The sequence below is a fragment of the Aythya marila genome (assembly GCF_965140915.1).
Source record: "Aythya marila genome assembly, chromosome: 21".
NCBI lineage: Eukaryota > Metazoa > Chordata > Aves > Anseriformes > Anatidae > Aythya > Aythya marila.
Genome location: NC_139062.1, coordinates 1,213,421 through 1,238,416, shown reverse-complemented (window position 1 = coordinate 1,238,416; position 24,996 = coordinate 1,213,421). Strand labels below are relative to the sequence as shown.

Below are 24,996 nucleotides of genomic sequence, written 5' to 3'. Positions count from 1 at the left end.
GGACATTATCCACTGAACTGTGGTATGCTAAAAAGATGCTTTCTGTTTTGGACTAACTCTTTTCCCATTAACTCCTCAAGTCTTGGATATCCATCTTATCACGGATTCTCCTTGCAGTCCACTTGTTTCGTATCCCCCACCACGGTGAAAATGGAATCTTTCACGTGAATGCTTAAATCAAACTGGAGGTATGATATATGGCTTGAAAAATAAAACAGTAGCACTCACAATCTACCAGTGACACGGGGTCAGAAGTCTGGCCCCCATTTGACTTCTCAAAGGGAACGGCCCACCTCACCTTCGGGTGTGGTCAAAGCTCATGGTGAGAGATGTGGGCTCTTCATCTTCTTCATCCTCATATGCTCCTCGGGGCTCTGCGGTGGGTGATACTGTTTCATCCTGTGACTTCCCTGTCAGGCTGTCATCGTCCTCCTCTTCCAGTTCTTCATCTTCATCATCCACATCTTCTGTTTTCTCATTTGATAATCCATGACACTGGGAATTGCCATCAATATCCTGGATTTCTGGCCTGAAATATTTGGTCAATGGGGAAAGAAAAAAAAAGGAAGAAAAGATACCAAATGAGTAAGTCATGCCTTTTCACTGTCATGTAAGACTTCATTATTTTCATATACGTGTATGCATGCAAACACGTAGAGATGTATCTCTGTACATATACATATCATTTACACTGCAAGGAAAAGGAAAACTGACATGTTTTAGGCAGTTAAAATTTTCTGAAAAGACTTAACACCAGGCTTAGAGCTTACAGTTGATTGCATTTTCCTTCCAAACTGCTACATTTCTACATTTCTCTCTTTTGAGTGTTTTAAATCACAGGACAGAGACCGACTGGTCTTTTAACCATGTTAACAATACGTGTCACCAGGTGATTTTATTTGCTTGTTCTACCTTTTATCTGCTAAAGTTGATGCTTGATTCATTTCACTATTTGCAATAAAATTTCTGATTTCAGAGAAATACGAATCCTCTTTTTCATCTAAAAGTGCATGGTTGTCTGACTCCGAGTTTGGGGAAGAGGCACTGGTCCCAAGGTGGTTTGTAATGACTCCAGAGTGCTGGCTCACTGAGTGAGAGAAACAAGAAAAGAGAACAGGAGAAACAATCAGATCTGGTCAAAGCTATTGTTAAGAGGAAAAATCGAGGAGGAACGTTATGCAACAATCCCCTCACTATACATTGAGAATGTAATATTTAAGAGAAATCTCATGGATTCATCAACAGAGGCTCATGTTTTCCAGACTTGAACTACAGAGAGAAACACGGATGGTATTTAGCATTTACAGATGGTATATACAAATCAGGAACCACTATCCATTGCATAGCTGTTTGCCTTTAACTTTACCGTAAAGCTTTTCCCTTGGCTGAGAGATCACATAGCTGGCTTCAGCACAGGAATTTCTTCCTTCAGTTTTTCTCTCAGGACAAAGTCTATTTATCTTCTTGAATTTCACACATACATTTCAGGTTGAAAACCCCTGGTAGAGTTTGGGGTGTCTGCAACACCTTTGTACCAAAAGATCTCCTGATGGGAGGTTACGCTCCCCGGACAGCGTCCCCAGGAGGTTAGTGTCATGACTGCTATTCCACGATTGGAAAAGGGCACACGGACAAGACCGTGGCAGAGCTGAGTGCTCTGCCCGTGTGCCTGTGTTACTGTGATGCACTGCAGCTGTGCTATCACTGGCTGCATGAGGAGGTGGCGTTTGGTTTTTACTACCTAGTGATGCTCAGCATAAAGAAACAGTGCTTTCTGGCCTCCCCAGGTGACCAGAGAGATGAGACCACGGTGTCTTCTCCCTCCGGCGCCCCAGCAGAAGCACCCAGCAATGCCATTTGCTACCTGGAACATTCTCGTGTTCGTGTTTCTTAAGATGTCGGTCCAAGTTGGTCTGCTGCCCAAAGCATCGGTTACACAGGTGGCATTTGAATGGCTTCTCCTTGTTATGGATGTTTCGAACGTGCCGCTGGAGGTTGGAGGAAATGCTGAATGACCTGTCACAGTATTTACACCTGAAAAATAGAAGCAAATGCCAAAGAGTGCAACGTGAGCGGAAAAAAAAAAAAAAAAAGAAAAATCTGACTACCAGAAAACCAGAAAATGTTGGTCTATAAATCTTTACTCAGCTGAGGACCTGGAACACATGAGGCATTAATCATTCCAGACAAATCTAATATTATTGTTACTCAAGGAGCACAAAGAAAGGATTAGGATTAATTAAGAAGTGCGCCGTCCAAACAAATAAGAATTTTAAACAAAATAATTACTTTTCCACACATCAATGTAAAAACAAGAAAGGTGAGTTAATTTATTTCTCATTTGTTGGGGAAGCAGGTGAAATATGGCTGTGGGGAGAGGAGAAAGAAGACAGAATGAGAAGAAAGAAGGGAGGTTAAAAATATAAACCCATTATTAGCTTGCACATCCCTTCATGACGCAGATATCTGGACAGACAGACAAACCTAGATTTATTTCTGAAATTCCTTGTGGTACTCAAGATACAGGCAGCAGAGCATGCCTCTAAAGGCAATTATGGTTATTATTACAGTACAATAGCTCCCAAGAAATACACTCTAGCTTCCAAACAGGGTAAGATTTACTCCTATGTAGCAAATATTTGGTTTCTGGTGAAAAAAATGTGCAGTGTAAGGAGCCAAGCCAGAATGCTTAGGGAAGCTGCTGAGCGAAGAAATGTTGTCTCTGAAAAATCCCTCGGCAGGAACCACAGTAGATGTGTTGGAAGCTTCTTCAAAGTTGCCATCCCCCTCTCTGGACTCAGATTCCCCCAGAATAAAAGCAAGGCTTTTGTAAACCCCGATGCTGTGAGCTCGGACCTCTGCTCTCCCTCCCAGCGCTGGCACCACTGCAGCTGCTGTACAGAAGAGGGCAGCTTCGAGCCGCAGTGAAAAGTTTCAGGACTACAGCTACAGAAAATTAACTCTTTGAACCAACCTGAGTCCCTCGTTAGGTCTCCTATTAAATACATCATTTGTACCTCAGCAAAACTGCTTTCCTCATGGCTGTGCTTCCAAACTCACGGGAAGCAGAATCCCTTCCCCACTGCAGACCTTTGCAAATCCCACAAACTTATGGGACAAAAGAAAAACCGGAATTCCTGCACAAAACCACTTGCTTTAGCTGAACTGCTCGAAGAGCAGAACTTGTCCCACTGAGCTACCATCTGATAAGGCACAACGACGGTGGGCCAAGGTGTTCATGCTTTAGGACTGCCATTACCCCACTGCTCGAACAGGGCACACAAATGTGTCCTGGGCTTCTCTCATTCAGGTGTGAAGCCAGATTTGCCTTGACAGTAAGGACATGGTATCGTTTTCCTGCAAACACAACAGATTCAAATGCGAGAAGGGGGTGCAAGTGTAAAAAATGTATATTGTGAAACATACACACAATTTCCAGATGTGTTACAGCTGTGATTTTTATTTGCTCTCTAAAACCAAATTGCTATTATTTTTGGAAATAGCAGAGATACATTTATGAAACACTCTCTGAATGTATTTATGGATTCCATGTCCACCTCTGAATTTCCTAGTGTTGAATCACTGAAAAATATTAAGATATCTCAAATAATGAACCTTTATTATTATTAACATAGGAATAAAGGCAAATCTCATATTAAACCACAGTTTTCTCGGACTTGAAAAGTTTTGTTTTGTTTTTTCAAAAAATGTGAACTGAACAACCACAGAAGACAAAACATTATTTGAGCATCAACTGGACGAGCAGTTTATATACTGACAAGGTAAACGTGCATGGATTTCCAGCTCTTACTCTGCCCCTACCTGCTAGCACCCAACGAATCTGATTTCATGAGCTGCCAGGCTTCTGCTGTTCAGCATTTCAGAAAACTGCACTGTGCAAAACAAGTACCCAATATCCTTCTTATGCTGTGGGGTTTTCCTAAGCAGCTTTGCACAGCTGATTCTACCAATACTGTACCACCAGCTCCCTCCTCTCTGCTGATGCTCTGGTTTTCCCTCCCTGCCTGTCCGCACCTCGTAAGCAGGAAATATTTCTAGATCAGATCACTGCTGATCCCACCTCGAGACACACCTTTGCTCACTCCGGGTTGCTTTTCCCACACAGTTCTTTCCCTCTTCCTCAAACCTGCCCTCCTCGGTCCAGCTTTGTGCTGCCGCGGGCCGGGCACGAGGGGAGCGTCGGGGCTCCGAGCGCGTGTGGCTGCCCCGGGTACCCCGCGCCCATCACTCACGCCGGCAGCTCCAGGGACTTCAAAGGCAGTGCTCGCATGAGCAAGGCAAGAGAGATCTGGCCTCCCGTATGTCAATTTATTTAGATGTTCAGGAAGTCTTTGAAAAGTTCCCTTTGACAGGTCCTCGCTCTAACTATGAGCTATGTGGATCCAGGTTCAGATCCAGAGAAAGGATAAAGAGCTTGTTAAAAAAATAGAAAACAGAGGGGCATTGGAAAGGAGCAATATCTAACGTCTGAAAGTAAAGGGACGAGGGAGACGTACTGTATTATTTGTGGTCCCAGAGGGGTCGGTGCTTGGATCTCTGCTGGTTTTAATCTAAATAAATGACCCAGACAGAGGAACCAACTTAAATTCGGGGAAGAGGTGAACACAGAGGCGGGAGAAGAATAAAGCTCAAAAGAAGCTGTATTTACTTTGTAAACAGACTGACAAAATGCTAGTAAAATTTCTTACTTATCGGTTTAAAGTAACACACCAATAGGCTACAAAAATACAAAGCAGGATTGAAGGAGAGCTAAGAAGGAGCCAAAACTGGAACGTGGGAGCTCTAAGGAACAGCAGACTGGGCTAAGTCAGAGCTGGAGGCAACCTGGATGCTCGGTATGACAAACAACGGGAAGGGGAAAAACAGACAGCAAACAGCGTAAAAATGAGTAACTGAGCTAATCGTCCTACGAAAAAGACAGTTTGGTAACACTGCAGAGATGACGGTAAGGCATTTGGTAACATACATCTTGAAGTTTCAATAGCGTGACTGCACTTGCAAAATTAAAAAAATAAAATTAAAATGTAAAACAGAATTACAGTCACAAAGCATAAAACACAAGGACAGTGACTCTTCCTAAATACCAAGCGCACTTACAGCAGGGATGAATTTAGCCTACATTAAAAAAAAAAAAAAAAAAGAAGAAAAAGAAAAGAAAATGAGAGAGAAGAGATTCATATTGAACTGTGTGCAATCTGAAATGCCAGGGTAGATGTCAGCTTTAGTTGTTAGTTTCAGCTTAATGCAGATAACAGGACACGGGGGCCTAAAAGGAAATTAAAGAAAAACAAATTCAAAACAGACGTCAGGAAGCACATCTTTATAGGAGGAATCACAGCCTTACAGGCAGTGCTTAAGGACTGGGTGTAATTCAAGAATCAATTAGATGGCATCCTGGAGGGAATGGACATTTGAAAGAAGAAGAAAAAAAAAGCCTTTCTGCATCGAGTAGCTCTTAGTTGTTCTCAGTCCAAGATTTATGTAGTTTGTGTGATTCTGTGATTCCAGGCATGAAAACAAAAACAAGAAGCAAACTCACAGCTACAGTATGCCCTTATGTTCATGTGTGCCAAGCATAAGGAGCTTCATTAAAAATTGCCTTGCCTGCATTTTGCTTTGTAACCTCGGAAGGACAACAAGCTCCTGCTCTGCACAACTTGAGCTGCCACGTAAGTCTGACATGATCTCACAACAAGCCCGAGTTAGTTTGCATTTCTCTGAAAGACGCAGTTCTAAGCTTCATAGTCCTTTTTACCATTGGGTTTTGCAGTACATACTTTTGAATTTTATAGAAAAATGGAAGGAATTGTGTCTAATTCTATGGTATAGCATGTTGCCTTTAAGCCATTTCAAATCACTCATTTTTAGAAAGCACAGTGCCTTAGCAGTTATTTCTCTCTCCAAAAACATGTAGCATTTTCCCTTTTCAATACGAATTAATTGACCTTCATATTGCTCATTTACTATTTATTCCTACCTTATGCCTAATTAAATAGACAGCTAGTGACTTCAAATGACTTTGTAAAAGCCACACCACTTATCAGTGACAATCAGAAATCAAAAAACAAAGCATCTGATTTTCTGCCCTGAATGTTTCTTAATCTATATGTGGACATTTGGTCAGTGTGTAGTAGTTTTATGAACATTTTAATTTATATTTTAACAAACTCCAACACTGACGGAGTCAACAGAAAAAAAACAACAAAACACAACACTTTTAAACAATCAAATGAAAAGTTATAAGCAAGACATCAATAAAACACTGAAAAATCAGCAACCTGCTTTTACCTGCATAAAGTTGACACTTTGAAAACAAGCTCTCAAAACAATTACTGCTGCTAAAGTTAAAATCTCGGTTCTCTGAGAGCAAAAGAAAATCAATGACAATTAAGCTCTTCTGTAAATGTAGCACTAACTCTCAGGAGTGCTATTATAATGCAACATTGTCCAGAAGTCAAACCTCTATTGCAAAAAAAAACACACGGGCCATTTTCTGGGAGAAGACCAGATCAAATAAATCTGTATTTTCCTAACCTTTGTTAAGTTGCAAGTCTCCTTTTTTGGAAGAAAACTGGACTAACAATCTCTGAATAATTGGGAGTGAGCATTCTACTCAGACAGGGGTGTATGGTGAATACACAGCATTCATTCAAGGCATATCAAATAACGCAACTGAAAAATCAGAAGACCAGGGAATGGTTCCAAAATATATGTCTGCTTCGGAGAGGTTTTTTTTATTATTTTTAATTTACCTAATGTCTACACTCAGAATTCTGTATGACTCCATATGGAAGAAAAAAAAAATTGACTCTGTATGTACCTGGGATTACAATGTGGGAGAAAGTGGCTTCTTAAGTTAAACTAAGCATAAAAATTTGATATATTTGACCAGATGGCCTTTTGCTGCTCATAAATTTGTTTGTTTCTCTTTATATAATAACTGTTACATTAGCTTTGTTGTGAACTTATGACTGTGTATGGAAATACCATAACATTAGCTACCAAAAATGAAATTGTTCAAATTGTTACTACTGTTTGACAACATGCAAAACACTTACTCATGTTATGGAAAACACAATGCTTGATTTTCAGTGAGCTCTCTATTCATCATTCATTCAGGTTTGCTCATATACTATTCTAAAAAGAAATGAACCTAAGCATATTTTTGGCCAAAGTTTTTTTGAAACTGACTGCAAAACACTAAGAGAAAATATTGGGCAAAAATATTCCATGACAAATGATCCTTCATACATATACTCACACATACTTACATATATTTGCTCGTGAGGTTTATTGAAATCTAAAAGACTCGCTTAAACAGGAGTCCCTTTAGGAGAGTCCAATGCCCAGGCTGGAATGCACTGCCTTGATTTTCTATAAATGTGCCTCTACGTGCCCTTTTGTCTATACACAACCCAAACTGCAGTGTAAAATCAGACTTTTATGTCCATAACTAGAAGAAAATAGTACAGGCTTCTACCTTAGACACCTAACTAAATCAAACAGTGTCTGAATTCCCACCCTCTGATCACTCTTTTTAAACTTTGCCACTTAAGTTGGAACACTACCTAACTCAGATTTTAAAACACGTATACCACAGGGCTTTTTTTTTTTTTGATCTACTACTCCAGGCACCTCTGACATGCATTAGGAAAAGAAAAAAAAAAAATCTAGCTAGATCCAGCAGTTAATTTACTGGCAAGCCCTTCAAAACAGCCTGATTTTCAGAGACATTCAGCACCTTCAGCTGTCCTTGAGATGAATGGTTAATGTGAGTGTTAAACAACACTGGAAATCAGACCACTCATTTGCCAGCATACATCTAAATATAAGTTAAGTGTCTATCTTCAAGCTGCCAAGCCCGATTATTTTTGGCTGGTACACATAATATACAATCCTATGAATCACTATATGTAATGCTACAGGACTGCAGCATTATGTTGGCACAACTTTACAGAAAGGAAAAAAAAAAAAAGAGTGGTGAATGAGGAGCGTGTTTGGAAAGGGGCAGTATCTGGGGGACAACATCACCTGTAGGGCTGTTCTCCAGTGTGTGTCCGCAGATGTCTTGTCAGATTTGCTGAGCGTGGGAAGATCTTACCACAGTACCTAGACAGTGAAAGCCAAAGTAACCATCAGTGCATGAAAGCTCTGCCACATGAGACCAAAATTAAAAACACTGTATCACCAGTTGCTATCTCTCTCACTTGTTTTGATACCGTTCCCCAAATAAGAAAATTACTTTGTGCATTTATAACTCTGGGCACATATGTTCTGAGGGCAGGAGATGTGGAAGCAAGAACTAACAGCGTGACGTCCACCCCAGAATAACAGCATTTGTGGTGCTGAGACACTGGTGGAACCCATTTCCACCAGACACAGAACAGCAGTCAATAATGCTGCAACACTGGGAAGGGCAGGAAAAAAATAAATCAAATGCCTATTATAGGAAGGCTTGGTTCAGACCCAAATTCTGACTTACTTAGTGGCTTATCTTGGAGGCCTGGGGAAGCATATAAGAACAAAGAAAGGATGCACTGACAAATCCCCAGTACATTCTCCCAGCTTCTGGTAATCTGAACTTGCAGATCCTTCTGAGCCTAAAGTTGAGCAGTTGCACTCAACACAGTTTTGCTGAACTTCTTCCATCTATTTTTCTAAAAGCTTCATGAATGCACAGACGCTTTTGACATCCTCAGCTTCCTATAGCAGTGAGCTCCTCTGCTGAATTGTGTTGTGTCCAAAAGAATCTCCGGCTTGTTTCAGCCTGTCACTCCTAACTTTATTTGATACTGCCTCATTCCTGCATGAGGACAGAGTGGTTAATCACTGACTGCCCACCACTTGAGATTTTTACAGATCTCCTTTATATTCTTATTTAGTTGTTTATCATGCAGAATCTACTTGGTCATCCCCAGAATTCATAGCATTCACTTCTAGATAAATGCTGCAGCATTGCACTGCTGTTATCAGGATATACTGCTGGGACTCTGACAGTCTGCTTAGAATAAGGAAATGCAGCAACATAAAATAAAATAAGAGAATGAACTGGGATCCACAATAAATCTGATTCAGAGAAAACTCAAAAGGAAGGGAGGTATAAATAAAAACATTAATTGGGAAATAAAATACTCAGGAGGGAAGGTTATGTCCTGTGTCTGTGAAGCCCGATGCTTAATGTTGTAGGAGGAAAATATGGGCAGACTTTCTTAATTTCAGAGGCATTCAGCACCTTCAAATGTCCTTAAAATGAATAGTTAATGGGAGCATTAATCAATCATGAAAATCCAAATGTTAATTTGCTACTGTATATCTAAATATAAATTTAGTCCCTATTGGAGCTACAAGCCTCACATTTCTGAATCCACAACTGAAATTTGAGCCCAGAGCTCTTGAGGCAGTAGAACACAAGAGATGCATCAAGCAAAATCTGTGCCCACTTACTGCCCCCAAGAAAAATGAAGCAGGAGCCATCACAAGAACCTCTGGTACTTGCAGGTAAAGCTGTGTAAGCAGATACAGGTTTCTATTCCCTTGGTGATACGCTCTGATAGCTGCAATGGATACGTAAGTACTCCTGGGGATAAAGTTGTGTCTGAAAAGAGAGGCTTACTGCATGCTGTTTTTAAAGTTCCACTTTTTTCTTGCATAGCTGAGATTGTAATGAATTTACACTGGAAACTGTGGCATTTGCTACCACACACAAGAGACTTGGCTTGGAGAACTCTGTTTGCTTGAGAATCTCCAGATCTGCTCTCAAGGTTATTAAAAATTACAAAGAAAATAGAAGATGCTGATTTTCTACCAGACAAAACAAGCTATTTCAGAGTGAATTAGTCATCAGCACGCTCTGTTCTAATTCCGCTGCTTCTTGTTTTTCCTGCCCACCCGTACCCAGACAGTGCGGATGACCATGTGAAGTTGCCCTGTGCCCGATGATGTTGCTGTGATGTTGCTCTGTGCCTCGACACACGTGGAGAATGCTCCCGCTGCTGCGGTGGTGCCGAGGCCCTTACCTGCAGGTGTAGCGCTCCTTGCCCTTGCGCAGGATGGGGTCGGAGAGCGTGGGCGGCGGAGATCGAAAGTTGAAAGGGTGATGAGGAAGGGGCTGCAGGGAAGTGCCGGAGTCTGCCTTCATGGCTGCGAAACTCTCCAGTTTCTCTGTCATTGTTTCTATGGCTGACATCTGCAAGTACAAGGCAAGACCTCGTGTCATTAAAATCCACAGGAAGAACAATCTTGGATGCATAAAACATGTCTTTTAGCACTAGCATGGTGCTCAGAGCCTGGTGCTGATGTTTGCTCTTATTCTCAGGAGCTAGCAGCACAGCGTGAAACGGAGTCACTGAATCCAGCCAGGAAAGAGAGATCAGTGTATCGGCTTCAGAGGATTCAGAAAAGGTACAGCTGACAAAGCCAGGCTGTAACCATCAGATTGTAGAAATTAAAAAACTTTTTAACCTTCTGCAGCGTGCTTGTGTTTACCTTCAGCATGTCAGATTACAAACTGTCTCAGGATACACTCGGCTTCCCTTTCCCCGGGGATGACACCGAAATTCAGACAGCGTGGTCAGCTGCTGAGCGCAGAAGTCACAGCCCAACCCCTCTTCTCCCCCAAACCAGGCAGCCTCGGGAAGCGAGGAGCTTTCACTCCTCACACACACACGTCAGGCTCACTCTGGCTCAGAGGGCGAGCAGCAGCGAGCATGGGGCACGCAGGCAGGAGGCCCCAGGCGGGAGAGGACAGGGAGATTTGGGGCAGGAGGATCCTGGCCAAAGTGCAGAGGGAGAGAGCAGGGGAATGGGAACTGCCGGCCACAGAGCTGGGGCTGGAGCCCCAGGGAGGAGGCAGCAGCTGGAGAGGTGTGAGGAGGATCAGGCTCAGGACCGAGGGTGTCCATGGAGAGCTTGTGTGGGTAAGGGGCCAACGTGTTAATTACAGGTAAGAAAGGTTCAGAAGTCAGTAAAGGTGACGGAAGGATGGCCAAATTCCTGGCAGGAGAAGAAATGCCAGCCAAAGTAAAACAGAAGTGAGCAGCAGCTGGATGACCTGTGCTTAGGAGGACCACAGTCTGCACAGCAAAACCTGTCTGCAGGGGAGCGGGAGGCAAACAGGCCTGGAGAGGGGACACGAGCACAGGGCTCCTGTGCACCCCTCCCAGCTCGAGTTTCTGTGACTCAGCAGAGCCCCGATCTCACACACACGGGGATTAAACCGGACCAGAAACGGGGAGAAAGGGAAAAACCTGGAGAAATGGCAGGAGGGGAAAGCAAAAAAAGGAAGAAGAAAGTCGGTCTGCGTGGAAAGAAAAGGACATCTAAAAAAATAACCCCAAAACAAAAGCAACAACAAAAAAGCATTTTTACTTTCATTAACGCAAAACAGGAAATCCAAATCCAAGAAAGCAACTCAGAGGGCTACACTAACATCTCCAGCGCTCAGTTCTGTGCACTCTCGAGAGCACTTTGGAGATACCCAGCTGAAGCAGGGCTAAAACAAACAAGCAAGCCATAAAGCTGCCTCCTGGCTGTGGCTGACATCACCGGGAGAGGGAGCGAGGGGCAGTGGGAGCCGGGACGGAGTCAGACAGCGAGCGGGGAGACAGCGAGCGAGCGGAAGGCAGTAGGAAGCCATATATCAAAACTAGATGCTCTATTGTACAGGAAGGGCTGACCTTTTGCACGTTTACACTTTATTAAACTGGGCTCGGGGGGTAGAAGAGAGCCAAGATATTGTTTAAAATGTATGACTATAAAAAAAAGTTGTCTTAATCACCAAAGAATACATTGTGGAAGGCTGACAACCATTCATAAGCTGTAAAAAAGAGGAGTAGTAAAACCCATTTCTCGATAATAGATCCACAGCCCCTTAGTTGGAGGCTCCCAGCCCATGATAAATAGTAAGTAATACTTAGCGCCAGCCACTTGAAAAGGTTACTTGATCATTTACAGCAAAAGCTCTGCCCCAGCTGCCAGTCATGTAACAAAACCATCACGTTAAAATGCTATCCGGATCTTTCAGAGCTATGCCACTCAGCCCTTTGCTGGAGTACCTGGAGATATCTTTTGTTGTGCCCTGTTCTTTAGGCACTTAGTCAGAGATGTTTGCTGGCTTGATAGCCGTAGGCTTATTTTAAAATTCTAAACACCGGCCATAGCCTCTCCAGTGGTAAAGGCACTTTGCTATTTAGGGAACAACTGCCTGGTTATAATAAAAAAGAAGGGGAGAAGAAAAGAAACTTAACAGGTGAGAAAAGGTTTTCCATTAAGTTATCAAAAAGTTACACCATTTATTTATGTTGTCCAGAGTTTCATTTAAAATAGACAATGTAGGAATAACTCACATCATAGCAGAGGAACTACTGTCAACGACCGGGTAAGAAATAAAAGGTGCCTGAAATTCATTTTAAGAGAGCATGCATCTTCTGAACGCTCAATCTTTATCACAGCTTTTGGCTTAATCACCTCTCACCCAGGGCCCTCTCTGAGATCTGGGGAATTATTCACAGAAGGAGAGACTTAGACCAGACGTGGGCTTTGAGTGAGAGAAACACATGTAGAGGGGCCTCTAATTCGTCTGGTGGATGGATGTTGGTCCTAACGAAGAAGACAGAAGCAGGAGCCCCTGAAAATGTGAGTTTTTTTAGGAAAACATCCAGGATAATATTGGATGGGGATCTGCTACGTAAAAAGCTCATGTATTCTTGAACAAATGACCTGCCCTCATTCACCTTCAGTATTTGAAAAATCTAAGTGATTAAATAGGGGAACAACCGCTGTCGAGATGGAGTGATCTTTACACAGTAAGCCCTTCATTAAAATTTAGTTATCAGGAAGTTTCAGGCTCGAGTGATTGTAAATTTTAGGCTATTCTGCGTGATAAGCTGTTAGAGATAACCAGACCTTCCACATCTTTTCATTGCCATGGGAAGAGGACGTGGTCAGGATTTCGTGAACAATGTTAATAACCTTCCACCCAATGCTTGCCCCTGCTCAGGGTCTGCACGTTTCTCATCGTCTTGTTGGGTTGCTTTGCTGCGCTAGCTCCTCCCTGCTATCAGATTCTTTACAGGCAGATATCCCCACTATTCTAACTCACACAAACACAGGATGTTCCTGGCCAGCCTGTCACCATTATCCAGGCTGTATGAAGGAAAAATCAGGGGAAGTTGTTAACCAAACTCTGAGGCTGATGCAAAACAATGAAGAAACTAAGTTTAGCTGTGAAAACAACCAGGATCCAGCTTTCACAAACCTGCGAGTTATTTATCTAAGGTGGGAAACATTATCAGACAAGAACAATGCATGTGAATATAAAGGAGAGCAGAATAATGAGCACAGAGCTCAGCTCCCACTAAGTGCTCATGGCAGGAGCGACAGAGGATGGTGGTGACTGTCACACCGAGAGGCCATCGGGTAGCTTGTGGCAGAACCGTTAGCGTTAGGAAGCAAGGGCAAGAGTAACACCACCCTCACCACTGGACAGTTTAGCTACCACTTAAAATATAAGGGTTTTTTTGGTGAACTGGGGTTGAGTCTCATGAACAGTCTCTGCGCACTAAGGACCCAGCACGGCTGCACCGTGGGCTGACCACCACCTTTCCCAGGAGGTAGATCTGGACTCCAATTACCATCGCCCCACTTTTACACTTTCTGAGTGATGTAAAGGGAGCGTCGGGCAGGTATAAAATGCTACTGCCTAGATGCTTCAGTGTCTTTCTCCACTTCGCACCACTGCAAAAGCCTGCACCAGGTGTTTCCAATGAAAAAATTATGTCGGCATTCTGGCATGTGAAAGTTTGGCAGCCTGTACGAGCTGTCCAGACCTTATCCCTGGTCTTCTGTTAATGCAAAAGCAACAGCAAGACATTACTGCCACCATCCTCAAACTAGGTATGCAATTAAAAGTATTTAAAAGTAACTGGTGGAAAATACTGGAGTTTCCATTCAGGCCCTTGGATGAAAAGAATCTGGTGCACGAGACTTGCGCTGCGTTACAATTTTACTGCTTTTACCTGGGGGTGGAATAGCAGCGGGGAGGGTCGCAGGTACTTCTCCTTTAGGGCACCCACAGGGTCCGTCACCTTCCGCTTCTCCACCCTGCTGGACAACAACACAGAGGGTTACATACCTTCCAGGGATACAGGCAGGAAAGAAACAGCCAAGTCATTTGCAGAGGTGTTTAAATTATATAGATGAGGCTATTCTCCGATTGACACGAATGCCTCTCTCCCCCTTCTACCAAATACTACAAACGATGACCCAAACGTTACTGGCAAAAGGTACTGGCAGGGATATGAAACTGATCTCCTGCTCTGGGCAGTATTTTTCAGCCACCAGACGGATGACAAAGAAAACATTTTGCTCTTTCTACATGAGACCTAACGGCTCTGCTACAGTGGTTTTTATGCCACTGTGTGAAAAAAATCACACTTAGAGCAAAAGCAATGTTTTAGTGGGAGAAGCTCTGGAGTCCACAGCAGGCAGCCACTGCACAGAAACAAATTCTCTTTGAGAGTTTGTCTTTATCTTAAGAGTTAACACCGGGCCAGACTCTGCAGCCCCATGTGTGCTGAAATCATTAGGTGTTTCATATTTATTTCCTCCCTTGCAGCTGAGATATAATTTGCATTATTTGGCAAGCGTATGTGGACAACAGTTTAAAAAGTTAGGAACTGGTGGGCGATGTCAGAAGTGAGTCAGGAACCCCAGCTCTTCCCACGTCGCTGCGGTTCATTCATGTCCTCCCCGCTCCAGCACCTCACCGTGCAGGAACAGCCCTAAAGTTAGGCTCGGGTGTTTGAAATGCTGGCTTTGCTTTCTGAAAGTATCCCGCCTGCAGGAAAACCATGGTTTGGAATCACCCAAAAAGAGAATCCGAAATGTCCTCTGGGGGAAAGTTGTCTGAAAGCAGCTCCAGTAAGTGCAGCTGCATCTTTAAATTACGGGAACCGAGTCCATCCCAGCTAAACCAGCAGAAGTCCAATAGTAAGAGTAATTTTAACTACATTAGTCCAGCATAAATGAGAGCAAATTATTTTGCTGCGTTTCAGCTGATTGGTGTGTGGATCAAATTACCAAAGAGTTTAAAAGAAGAGTCATGCAGAGTGCTATTTAGTGAACTGTAGTTAATCTGCATTTAATTTCTCTTAGGTAGAAGAAAAGAGAAGAGCTGGATTTGAAATGCAGCCGTAATTACTGTGCTTGGGAAGGTGTGCGATTTGATGGGCACGAGTTTGCAGAAAAACAGCAGCCTGTAAAACAAGACGTAGGAAGTTTCTCCCTGACACGAGGCCCAGCAGCAAAAGGCAGCTCCCAACACCCTGCCAGCAGAGCTGTGCTGTCCCTGACGCCCTTAGGACCCCCGTGAGCCGGCCCCACCTGCACCAGGGACGCAAAGCCCTTGGAGAAGTGATGGCATCCGCACAGCCCCACCATCTCCCAGCAATCTCCCAGCAGCGAGAACACGCCAGGAGCACAGGGCAGCCCCGTCAGAGCTGAGCAGTGCCGTGACTCGGGGATTAGGCTGCTCTGCCCAGCCGCTGCCTGAGAACGTTACCTTAACAAGGCCGAGCTAAAAACTGCTCTGATTTCAGGCTGTCTGGCTGCATTAAATTATATCACCAGGAGAAAATGTCAAGGATTTAAGTGGCCTTTGGGAGAAAAATGAAGGAGCCAAATGATGTGAGAGAGTCTGATAAAGAGAAGTTTAGAAACAAAATATTTCCATATTTTTTAAGCTGGGACTTGGAAGCTCTGCTGTTTAGCTCATTACATCAGAAGTCTGATTCGCAAGCGACTCCACCACTGCCTTTCTATTTTAATGTATTACTAAAACTACATGCATCCCATGGAATGCAACAAATGATGCCCCCATCCTTCACTTCCATCTGTCTTCTGGACCTTTACGGTTTTCCCGAGGCTGCTATTTTAATTGGCAACTGCTTTTTCAGCCCATGTTATTTTAACTTTCCTACTGAGAATGCCCAGAGGTGGCAGAATCCGAAGCTCACTCTCCGCTTTTACCTCCCTATCCCATTTATTTTTGCACAGAAGTACTTTTTACAAAAACAAATAGCGGACTATTTGCATCATTACTTATTTTTCCAGCAGGAGATGACCACGATGGGCCCCAGACAGAATACTCTGCACGTCCCAGGTTGTGATGCAGCGTTTCCATCACAGATGGTAAGCGTGGAAGCAACCAACACGGCACCGACCCTGAGAGCGCTGGCAAAGCGAGAGACGCTTTCTTAATAGCAAGCAACAAGGGCTCGCTAATCCTCCTCTCAGCTGACAGTTCCTTGGCCCCGTTAGGCATTGACATCATTTTTTCCCACAGTTATCAAGCATACAATAGCAGCAAGGCAGTGACATAGGTGCTGTTCTCCTGGCTTGCTTTTCCAGCCAGCAGGGAAGGCCACGCCACCCGTTGCTGCTCGCAGCCCTTTGAACACTCAGGCGAGCCGTGCCGGTGCTGACACAATCGCGCGGCGGTGACGCTGAGTCTTTCCAGTGCTAGAAAGCACCGGCTTCTGCAGCACTGCCATTAGCTTCCCAGCACTATGGGCTACCCCTGGGCTCACTGCACAGCCCTGCAGCACAATATTCATGTTTAACTCGAGAGCAAGCCACTAACGTGGGCAGGCACTGAGCAGGGGAGCCCTCTGGCCAAACCTGAGTACTGAAGTGGGTGGTTATAAAGCAGTTCATGTAGCCTAAGAGAGCATTAATTCCATGTTAATATCTAAAGTAAACTGGTTTGGGACACCTCCTCTTGCTGGACTTTGCTAAGAACCAGCAAATGGTGTTTGCTATGTGACAAAGATGTCTCGGTAGCAGCAGGAAGACAACAAAGGTAGTGGCAGTGCCTGCAGGGGCAATATAACTCACTGGTATGCTCACCTTAAAGCTCAAGAGAATTATACTTTAGAAAACAGAATCCATAAACAGCCCTACAACAACAGAAGACCCAAACCTTTCCTTTACAGCTTCTTCTCAATTCTTTCTTTCTGGAATTTTAGCTGGCACTTAGACAACTTCATCTACTCTGCCTTACACAAGCCTTCCACGTACGACTTATTCTAGGAGTGACACAACAAACCTGCCTTCCTCAAAAACATCCACTCACAGGGAAACTGGAAACCCCTGCATATCTTCTAAGAAAGGTGATTGTGCAAGAAACGTTTCTGGGACACATCTAGATAATGTGCTACCATGCACTTACTCAGTACTCGTTACTCCAGACTAAAAAATGTTTCAAAAGCCTGGGTCTGCAACAGCAGTTCCTAAGAACTGAATAACTCCAAGGAATTAGAAAGAAAAAGGGGGGCGGGGAGAGAAAAAGGTGAAGTGGCTCACAAAAGGCCATCAAAGAAGTGAGTGGGAGAGCTGTATTTGCAGGCTCCCAGGGCTCCTGACTCATTCCCAAGCCATGAGAGCCCGGGCTCTGAGGCATCTGAACTCTGCATTCTTATCGAATCAAACCTCTGGAATTTCCCCAGCAGAAGTGCCATCTTAGTGTTGGCTCGTGGGAGAGTCCTTAAATAGGCCAAGTTTCTTCTTTATCAAAATAAAGATGTGTTCTTTATACATATTGATTATGAGTACTCCTTTCAATTATTCAGCCCTTGTCATTCAGGAAATTCAACGTGCTGTGACAAAGGACAGAGAAATACTGTCAGCTTTATCAGATTTTCACTGCTCTTTCTGAACAACCTACATCCAGATCTGCCTCAGGTTGTGATGTCAGCTAGAAAATGAGCTCATTAGAGGAAAAAAAATTAAGGCAGGGTATGTTAATACCTGTATATGGGGTCCATGAAAAAGGGTGATGGCTTAGCATAATGCAGGGATGGTTGCTGAGGCAGCTGAGACTGGGAAATCTTGGGTAAGACTTCACTTGCCATTAGTTTCCTCTCCCCATAAATGTGGTTTTTGCGTGGCTCTCTTCCTCCGTTCTGACTGGCTCGGATGCGGTTGCCAATGCTGAGATCCAGTGGCTGTTCTTCCCCTGAGGATGGGGCCGGCAGGACCTTAGGTGGTGGCAGGATTGGCTTTATCTCTTTTGGCTTTGTGGTGAGATCGAAGGGCGACTCCGAGCTGGTGCTGCCCACCTTGTGGAGGTCCCGGGGTGACTTTGGTTCTGCCTTGACCAGCAAGTTGTGATTGAGGGTCCGCTCCGTGAAAGGGTAGAGGGAATGGGGGAAATTGGGGAGGAACTGAAACGGAAACATGGAATGATACGGGAGTGAACCCATCTTTTTCTCCTGCATCCCCATAAAGCCAGGCCCAAAATATTTCTCTGCAATGGAGGCGATGGCTTTAATAGAGTCATTGGCTGCTCCTGTGGTGGGCAGCAGGTGCTCTTCGGGGGGAGGAAAGAAGGAATGCTGAGAATAGAAGAGAGGGATCTCGCTGGTATTGTTGGTGGAGCTTGCCGACACAGAGCTGCTGACAAAGTCTGGTTTGCTCTCGATTTGTTTGCTCTTATCTTTCGTTTTGTCCCTGTCGCTCTCTGCGTCGCTGTCCAGGTCGGAGCCGGTGCCAGTGGTGGTGTCCAGGTCTGTGCCCGTGGTTGTGTTCACATCCTCGAAGTCACTGCCGTCGGACATGTCGCTGTTCCTGGCTTTTAGCTTCTCCAGGTAGGAGTTTTCCAGGCTGCTTTCACATTTCTCCTCTCCCGAAGCGGCCTGGTTGCTGTTGCTTACTGCAGAAATCAGAGGAAGTGCCGGGTTCCCAAGGGGGCTCGGAAGCTTTGCGTCTTGAGTGTGGTTGAGGGGACTTTTGAGCAGTTGTGTGGGTGGTAACAAGGGGGGCCTGGGGTACAGAGACGGTGGGAAAATCCCGGGGAATCCTGGAGTGAGGGCAGGAAACGCTGGGGGGGCAGGTGAGAATGGAAGACCCCCTGGGTGGGGTCGGGATGGAAAATAATCATTAAACCCCAGGCTGGCGTGGTTGAGGTTGGGAGAGGGCTTGGACTTGTCCATCATGGAAGTGGGCGTTAAGGGGAGGCCTGGGGCAAAGATTCCCCCCGGGTTGTAATGGTTCTTGCCCTCGCAGAAGCGCCGGTGTTTGTTGAGAGAGGAGGTAGTGCTGAACATTTGGCCACAGTCCTTGCATTTGATCTGGGTGCGACAGTCCGCGTGCATCCGCTTGTGACGGCAGAGGTTGGAGAACTGCGTGTAGGATTTGTGACAGACCTCACCTAAAGCATCAACAGAAACCAAAAACAAAAGCAATATGAAATTAACAGGAAATTGCATGGAATTCACTCGGAGCTTCATCAGCGTCCCACACTCCTCTCACCCTGCCCCTAAAATCCTGATTCCCTGGAGGCAGAGGAGATAAACAGCAAGCTGTATGCTGCTGGACTGGATCTCTAGAAACCCAGCTTCAAATGTCTTCAGCTGAGGCTTCCCCACATGCCTTTAGGCACAAAGTTTCTTTGTGCTTCAGCTCCCCCTGTACAAAATGAGGCCAATGAGCCCATCTGGTCTCTCTAGCTTGCAAGGATGTGGGAAAAGTGATCTCCCTCCTTAAAGGTCGACGAAGGACTGTAGCCTGCCTTCCCTCCAGTCTTGGCATGGCAGGAAGTACTGAAGGCTGCAGGGGAAGAACTTTGCCTCGTTTAATCAAATCTACCCTTTCTTTAATGCCATTAATAGTAAGTAACCACTCCATGGGGATGTTCTATAAATACTTGGCCAGCCAGAGCTCAGTTCAGCTAGAAGTGGGGTGGATGCTGTACTCGCTGAATTAGCAGGACACTCCAGCAATGCCAAGTTAATTCTACATCTCCGTTCTCTTCAATGACCTGCACACACAGAGCTGTCACAATGTGAATTTTTACAACCCCTTTCACCTACAGACTTTGTTGGTGTGAAAGGAACAAAGTATGAAAAAAAAAAAAAAAGAAAAACAACACCCAAACTTTTTCCTATATACCAAAACACTGCAGCTTTTTATTATCTAGTGCCTCTTTCAACATAGGAATAAATCCTACTTCTCGGTGAATTAACATGCTTCTTTCACAGGAGAGCTGCTGTTATCACCACTTTGTAAACATGGAAACTGAGACAAAGAGAGGGAAAGCACATTGTTCAGGGTCGGGCAGGCAAGGACCTGAATCCGAGTCTCCCAACACCCAGCCCTCCAACCCAGAGAAAAGCAGCCTGTCCATCCATCCTTCCTTCCTTCCTCCCAGCTTTTACTGATAGGTACACGCAAGCTTCATTTTCCCTCCAGTTTGTTTTCTAAATCGTTCGGATTTACATCAAGATTTGAATATCAAAAGACAGTCAAAATATATCACTGGCAGCTCTGATAATATAAGGGAAGACCCTTTCAGTAAAATACAAAGCAGGGATTACTAAAATTGGACAAATTTGCCATTTCAGTTGAAATGAGCATCGCAAAATTCAGTGGATTGTCACTGAAGGGCCTGCTGCGTCTGGCTTCTGACTGCACTAGAAATTTAATGTGAACTCAGAGTATTTTGGCCTTCTTGCTTTGGGCCTTGATACAGCAAGGAGCTGCAGAGGAAGCACAAACAGAAGGAGAACTAAAAATTCCTCAAAGTTTTTTTTTTTTTTTTTTTTTTTTTTTAAACTCAGACAAATTCCAGTATTGAAGCAACAGCTTTTTAAATGATTCTGTTCAAGCTATCCCTTAGACTTTCAAGGAAAGGGCTTTTGTATTTTTATTTTTTTAAACTTTATTTTAAAATATTTTCTTAAAAACTAATCTAAACAGAGAACTGAAAGGAAACACTTCTCCATTTATTTTCCTTAAAACTGAGGATCTGTTGGATACAACAGCCTCTGACTCTGGAGAAATGTAAGCAGAGGGATCTGCCAGCACCTGCGTAACTCTGCAGTCCCACAGCCCTGTTCCCTCAGAGCTGTCCCTGTCCCTTGTCCTTGCAGGAGACGCACTTGCTGCCCGACAGCCTCAGATCCATGAGATCCATGAGAAGTGCTGTCCCCCCACAAGCACTGTCCGGCTAAAGTCAGGCACCCGGCTGCATTGCTGTGTCTCTGCCTTGACTCTACTTTAAATGCTTGACTTTAATTCCAGACTGGGTATTTTTCTTAACCTGCTTGTCTGTGCAAAGCCACCCTCCTTAGGGTTGTGGGAGGGACTGTGCACGCTCAAATGAACAGGTTTGTGCAAAGGCTTCCGTGGGTAAGGACACCTTGTGTGAGCTCCCTCTCGAATTACTGATAATTTCTGAAGAAATGTCACATTTGGGTGGATTTATTTAAAATAAGTTTGTATATTTTTCTTTCCAGAACAAAATTACCCCTTTCTAATTTTAACCGTCTCCCTTGACATGTGCCAAGAGATGTTATATTGTGGTTTGGAAGATACACACAAGTTTATAATAAATGGCTAATCTGCCTAAGCAGATGGTATCACCACCGAGTGCACTTTCTGTCAGTTTTCACTGGCTCAATGCTGTGCTCGTGCTGCTTGCATTATTTTTGTTGTAAAAAAAAAAAAAAAGAAAAAAAAAAGAAAAGAAAGATAACAAAAGCTACATTTTCAAAGAGAATTTGGCTCCTTATTTCCATTTTCCACCCCAGGAAGAGTTGCTATAGCCTCCTCATATACGCAATATTGCACAAATTTCCCTGAATAAAAGTGTTACAGGTATAAGAGCTCACATCATCATTCTAAAATAAGGAAAACTGGAAAAAAAAAAGTTGAAATCCCCAATTACATAATGATTTAGTCACTGTGCATGTAATGCCCCTGCCTGCTGTTCTGCATTTTGCAGTTATAAAGTTTTTTTTTTTTTTGCTTTTTTTTTTTTTTTTAAAGCCAGGTATAATATTGTGGGGAAAACAACAACAAAAAAAACAACCACTTTTTTTTTTTTTTTTTTTTTCCCCACTGAACAGGAAAGAAAACCTTTCCAGGGAATCCTGCCTCACGGCTCCCCTAAAATTGCTAATGGGTTCCATATTAACGCATGTGACTCCACCTGGTACATCTGAACTAAGCAGAATCAGTCTCAGTTGTTTTACACACTGATTTAGACTGACAACTCCCTAATTCTTATGAGGTGAGAGTGAGGAGATTATGAGAAGAAATCATTCATCTCACTGCAGCAATACTATGAGATTCAAATTATCTCTTTCATGTGCCCGTCATCAAATGAAAGATTGCATCAAAATGAGCAATACGAGTATTTTTTCTTCCTCTGCTGACACCCATCTGATTATCTCAGAACACATTAATGAAACGAGTCTCTCAGGATACCCCTGCATGCTGTTCCCATTATACCAATAGGGAAAAAGGCAAAAGGGGGTTCAGTGGCTTCCCTACCATAACATCAAAGCCTGGAATCAAACCCAGATCCTGCTCTGTGCTTTAATGACACTTTCTGAAGAGTGTCAGGAAGTAGTCCCTAAAGTTTCTATAGCTTTGTTGTGACACAATCCACTTTTCTGCACAGTTATCAAAATCCAATAGGTGCTGTGTCAATTAAAGAAATATACAACCCCCAAAAATGACAAGAAAGGAGATGAATGGCTCTTGAGGGAAAACGCTCTTTTGGAAATATTGCACTAAAGCGAGCACTAAGGACACAGTTAATCTGCTATTTATTTGCCTTCCAAGTACTATCTAGATGAAACATGCAGTAAATAAAGAGGAAAAAAATCTCTTTTTAAAAAACACCTTCTTCTCGTCTCCGTGACTACTCCAAATTCTGTTGCACAGCTAGAGGATTTGAGGCACCCCTGAAAAACACTTCGATCAGGCTGTGCCAGCTATTTATTTATGTCACCAACATGAACATTCAAAAATTATTAAGGGAAAAAAGAAGAAAGAAAAGATATGAGAAAATGGCATCACTGGGACTGCTGAGAGACTCAGCTTTTAACTTGTCAAGAAAGTCAAAAACTGCCATGAATGTTTACTAAAAAAACAGGGAGCATGCAAAAAAAAAAAAAAATTGCTGCGGAATTTCATCTTGTGCTCTGACCTATAAAATTACAGCGGCTGCTCACAGAGGGACAGCTAGTACTGGGGGGCCCCGCAGGATACGTGCAATTATAGCAAGAGCCAGAACTCCGTGATGGCCGTGACAACTTACATATGAAAGGTTTGACAGTACTGTGAATGTGCTTGTGTTGTTTGAGGCCAGACGAGGTGGCAAAGGTTTTGCCGCAGTCGGGGCAGGCATGGGCTCGCGCGCCAACGTGCTGGGAACGGATGTGCCGCTGGAGGTTGCTTGGGTCGGTAAACACCTGAAAGAGAAAACACCTTCAGGGAGCGGAAACAAAGCCGGAGGGAGAAGACCGGGGCCGTTACTGGTACAATGGGAGCTGGCCCGAGCAGCAGCACACGGCCCCAGCGCCCTCTTTCCCCAGAGCTGCCTGCGGTCGCTGCGTTCGGCGCCGTACCTTGACACAGTTTTCACATTCAAACCGCTTCCCGCTGTCGTGGGACATCTGGTGACGAATCAGGTTGGATTTCCAGTTGAAGGCCTTCGGGCACTGGTCGCACTTGTACTCCCGCTCCTCGGTGTGGATCACCATGTGCTGCTCCAGGCTGCAAAAGAGAAAGGGGGAAAGGGGCCCGGGGCCTGCTGAGCCAGGCCCGCGCCACCACACACCCTGTCCGTGGCACCGAGGGGGTGTGAAATGAGCCACGACTGATGGGGACAACAGAGAAACAGGCCAGGGCTCGTGGTGTGGGGCCAAGATGGACTACGGCCCCCACGCACAACCCCCTGTTAGAAAGCAGGCGATCAGCACAGCAACAATGGAAGGTGCGGCCGCAGGCACATTTCTGGCATTTATTTCACAGATGGAAGCTGCCCTCGCCGCCTCAAAATGCTGCTGGGTTTTGTGACTTCTCTTACTAAATACCTGAGTCCATTTAGAAGGGGGGGAGGGAAGGTAAAACCAGACCTGACCCCACGGGGTCCCGACAGGAAAAATGAGCACTTTGTGACCAAGATTTCTATGGCATCCCCACAGGGAAAGACAAGATATTAGCTGCTGCTGCTGAGGCTATCGCGTTGCCGTTTTCGTGGGCACAAAGCCCACAGCTTCCCGGAACACGGCAACTTAGCGTTGGAAAGAAACACGATAGGGTGCAAACACATTTCACTTCGAAACGTCAGACATCTTTTATTACTTAACTCGGCAATTTCAGCTTCTGCCAACTGGCAGCCTCCCTCGGACCAGGAGGACGATGGCAAACCCAACCGGCTGCTGGACGCGGGCCACAGCAGGGGAACGCGGCGCTCGCTGCGCTGCCCCTCCACCGCAGCCCTGCCTCTGCCTCGTCCCGAGCACCAATGCAAGCAGCAGGCATCCTGCTACTCCCTGAAGAACCTCCTCCTCTTTCAAGTTGTGATAGTAAATATTCATGAACGTGCCCCTTGTAAACTGACAATCCACTCATTTTAAAGAAGCAATATTCATTTTTGCTAAAAAAATGGTGTTCTTAACACTATGAAATTTTTTACACATACAAAGAAATATATACTTTTCATATACATATATAAAAATATGTTCCTGTTAACTGTGATTTATGAGTTTATTTAGAGCAAATATGGACAAACTAATATGCTGTTTAGAAGCAAGTACCTACTGGGATTAGCAAAACATTTATTTATTTAGTCAGCTGCTAAATGCTCAATTTCAGTTCCCCAGTGGCACTCTTGATTTGATCTGTATTAACTTCTGAAAAATTATAAGACCATCTAGGTATGCTGACTGGATTTATTCTGTGTTTTAGTGGGCTTTTCAGTACATAAAATGCAGCAGATTGATGGGGGAGGGATGGATGTGGAAATTCTCTCCAGCCCCACTAAATCCGTCAGCGTGCAGAACGCAGACCGGTGATGTTGCTGACTCTATCCTTCCCTGCTGAAAAAAAGTTGCTTTGTATTATTTGCTTAAAAAAGAAGCTGGTGTTCTGTTCCTGGCCCTTCCACAGGTATTCCATCTGACT

The 24,996-nt window shown here is 44.3% G+C and overlaps 1 protein-coding gene across 3 annotated transcripts in view; it reads right to left on the bottom strand.

The window, feature by feature from the left end:
* The window catches only part of PRDM16 (PR/SET domain 16), a 282,537-nt gene that overhangs the window by 8,388 nt on the left and 249,153 nt on the right, over positions 1-24,996 (bottom strand). For 2 of the 3 annotated variants that reach the window (XM_082777087.1, XM_082777085.1), the window contains exons 7-15: positions 23,436-23,583; positions 23,126-23,279; positions 17,827-19,228; positions 14,037-14,124; positions 10,038-10,207; positions 8,053-8,130; positions 1,865-2,034; positions 913-1,087; positions 299-529 (exon numbers count right to left, since the gene is read on the bottom strand). In XM_082777087.1, coding sequence (XP_082633213.1) covers positions 299-529; positions 913-1,087; positions 1,865-2,034; positions 8,053-8,130; positions 10,038-10,207; positions 14,037-14,124; positions 17,827-19,228; positions 23,126-23,279; positions 23,436-23,583 — 2,616 coding nt within the window. The remainder of the gene's footprint in view (positions 1-298; positions 530-912; positions 1,088-1,864; positions 2,035-8,052; positions 8,131-10,037; positions 10,208-14,036; positions 14,125-17,826; positions 19,229-23,125; positions 23,280-23,435; positions 23,584-24,996) is intronic. The other variant, XM_082777086.1, reaches the window with a different exon arrangement.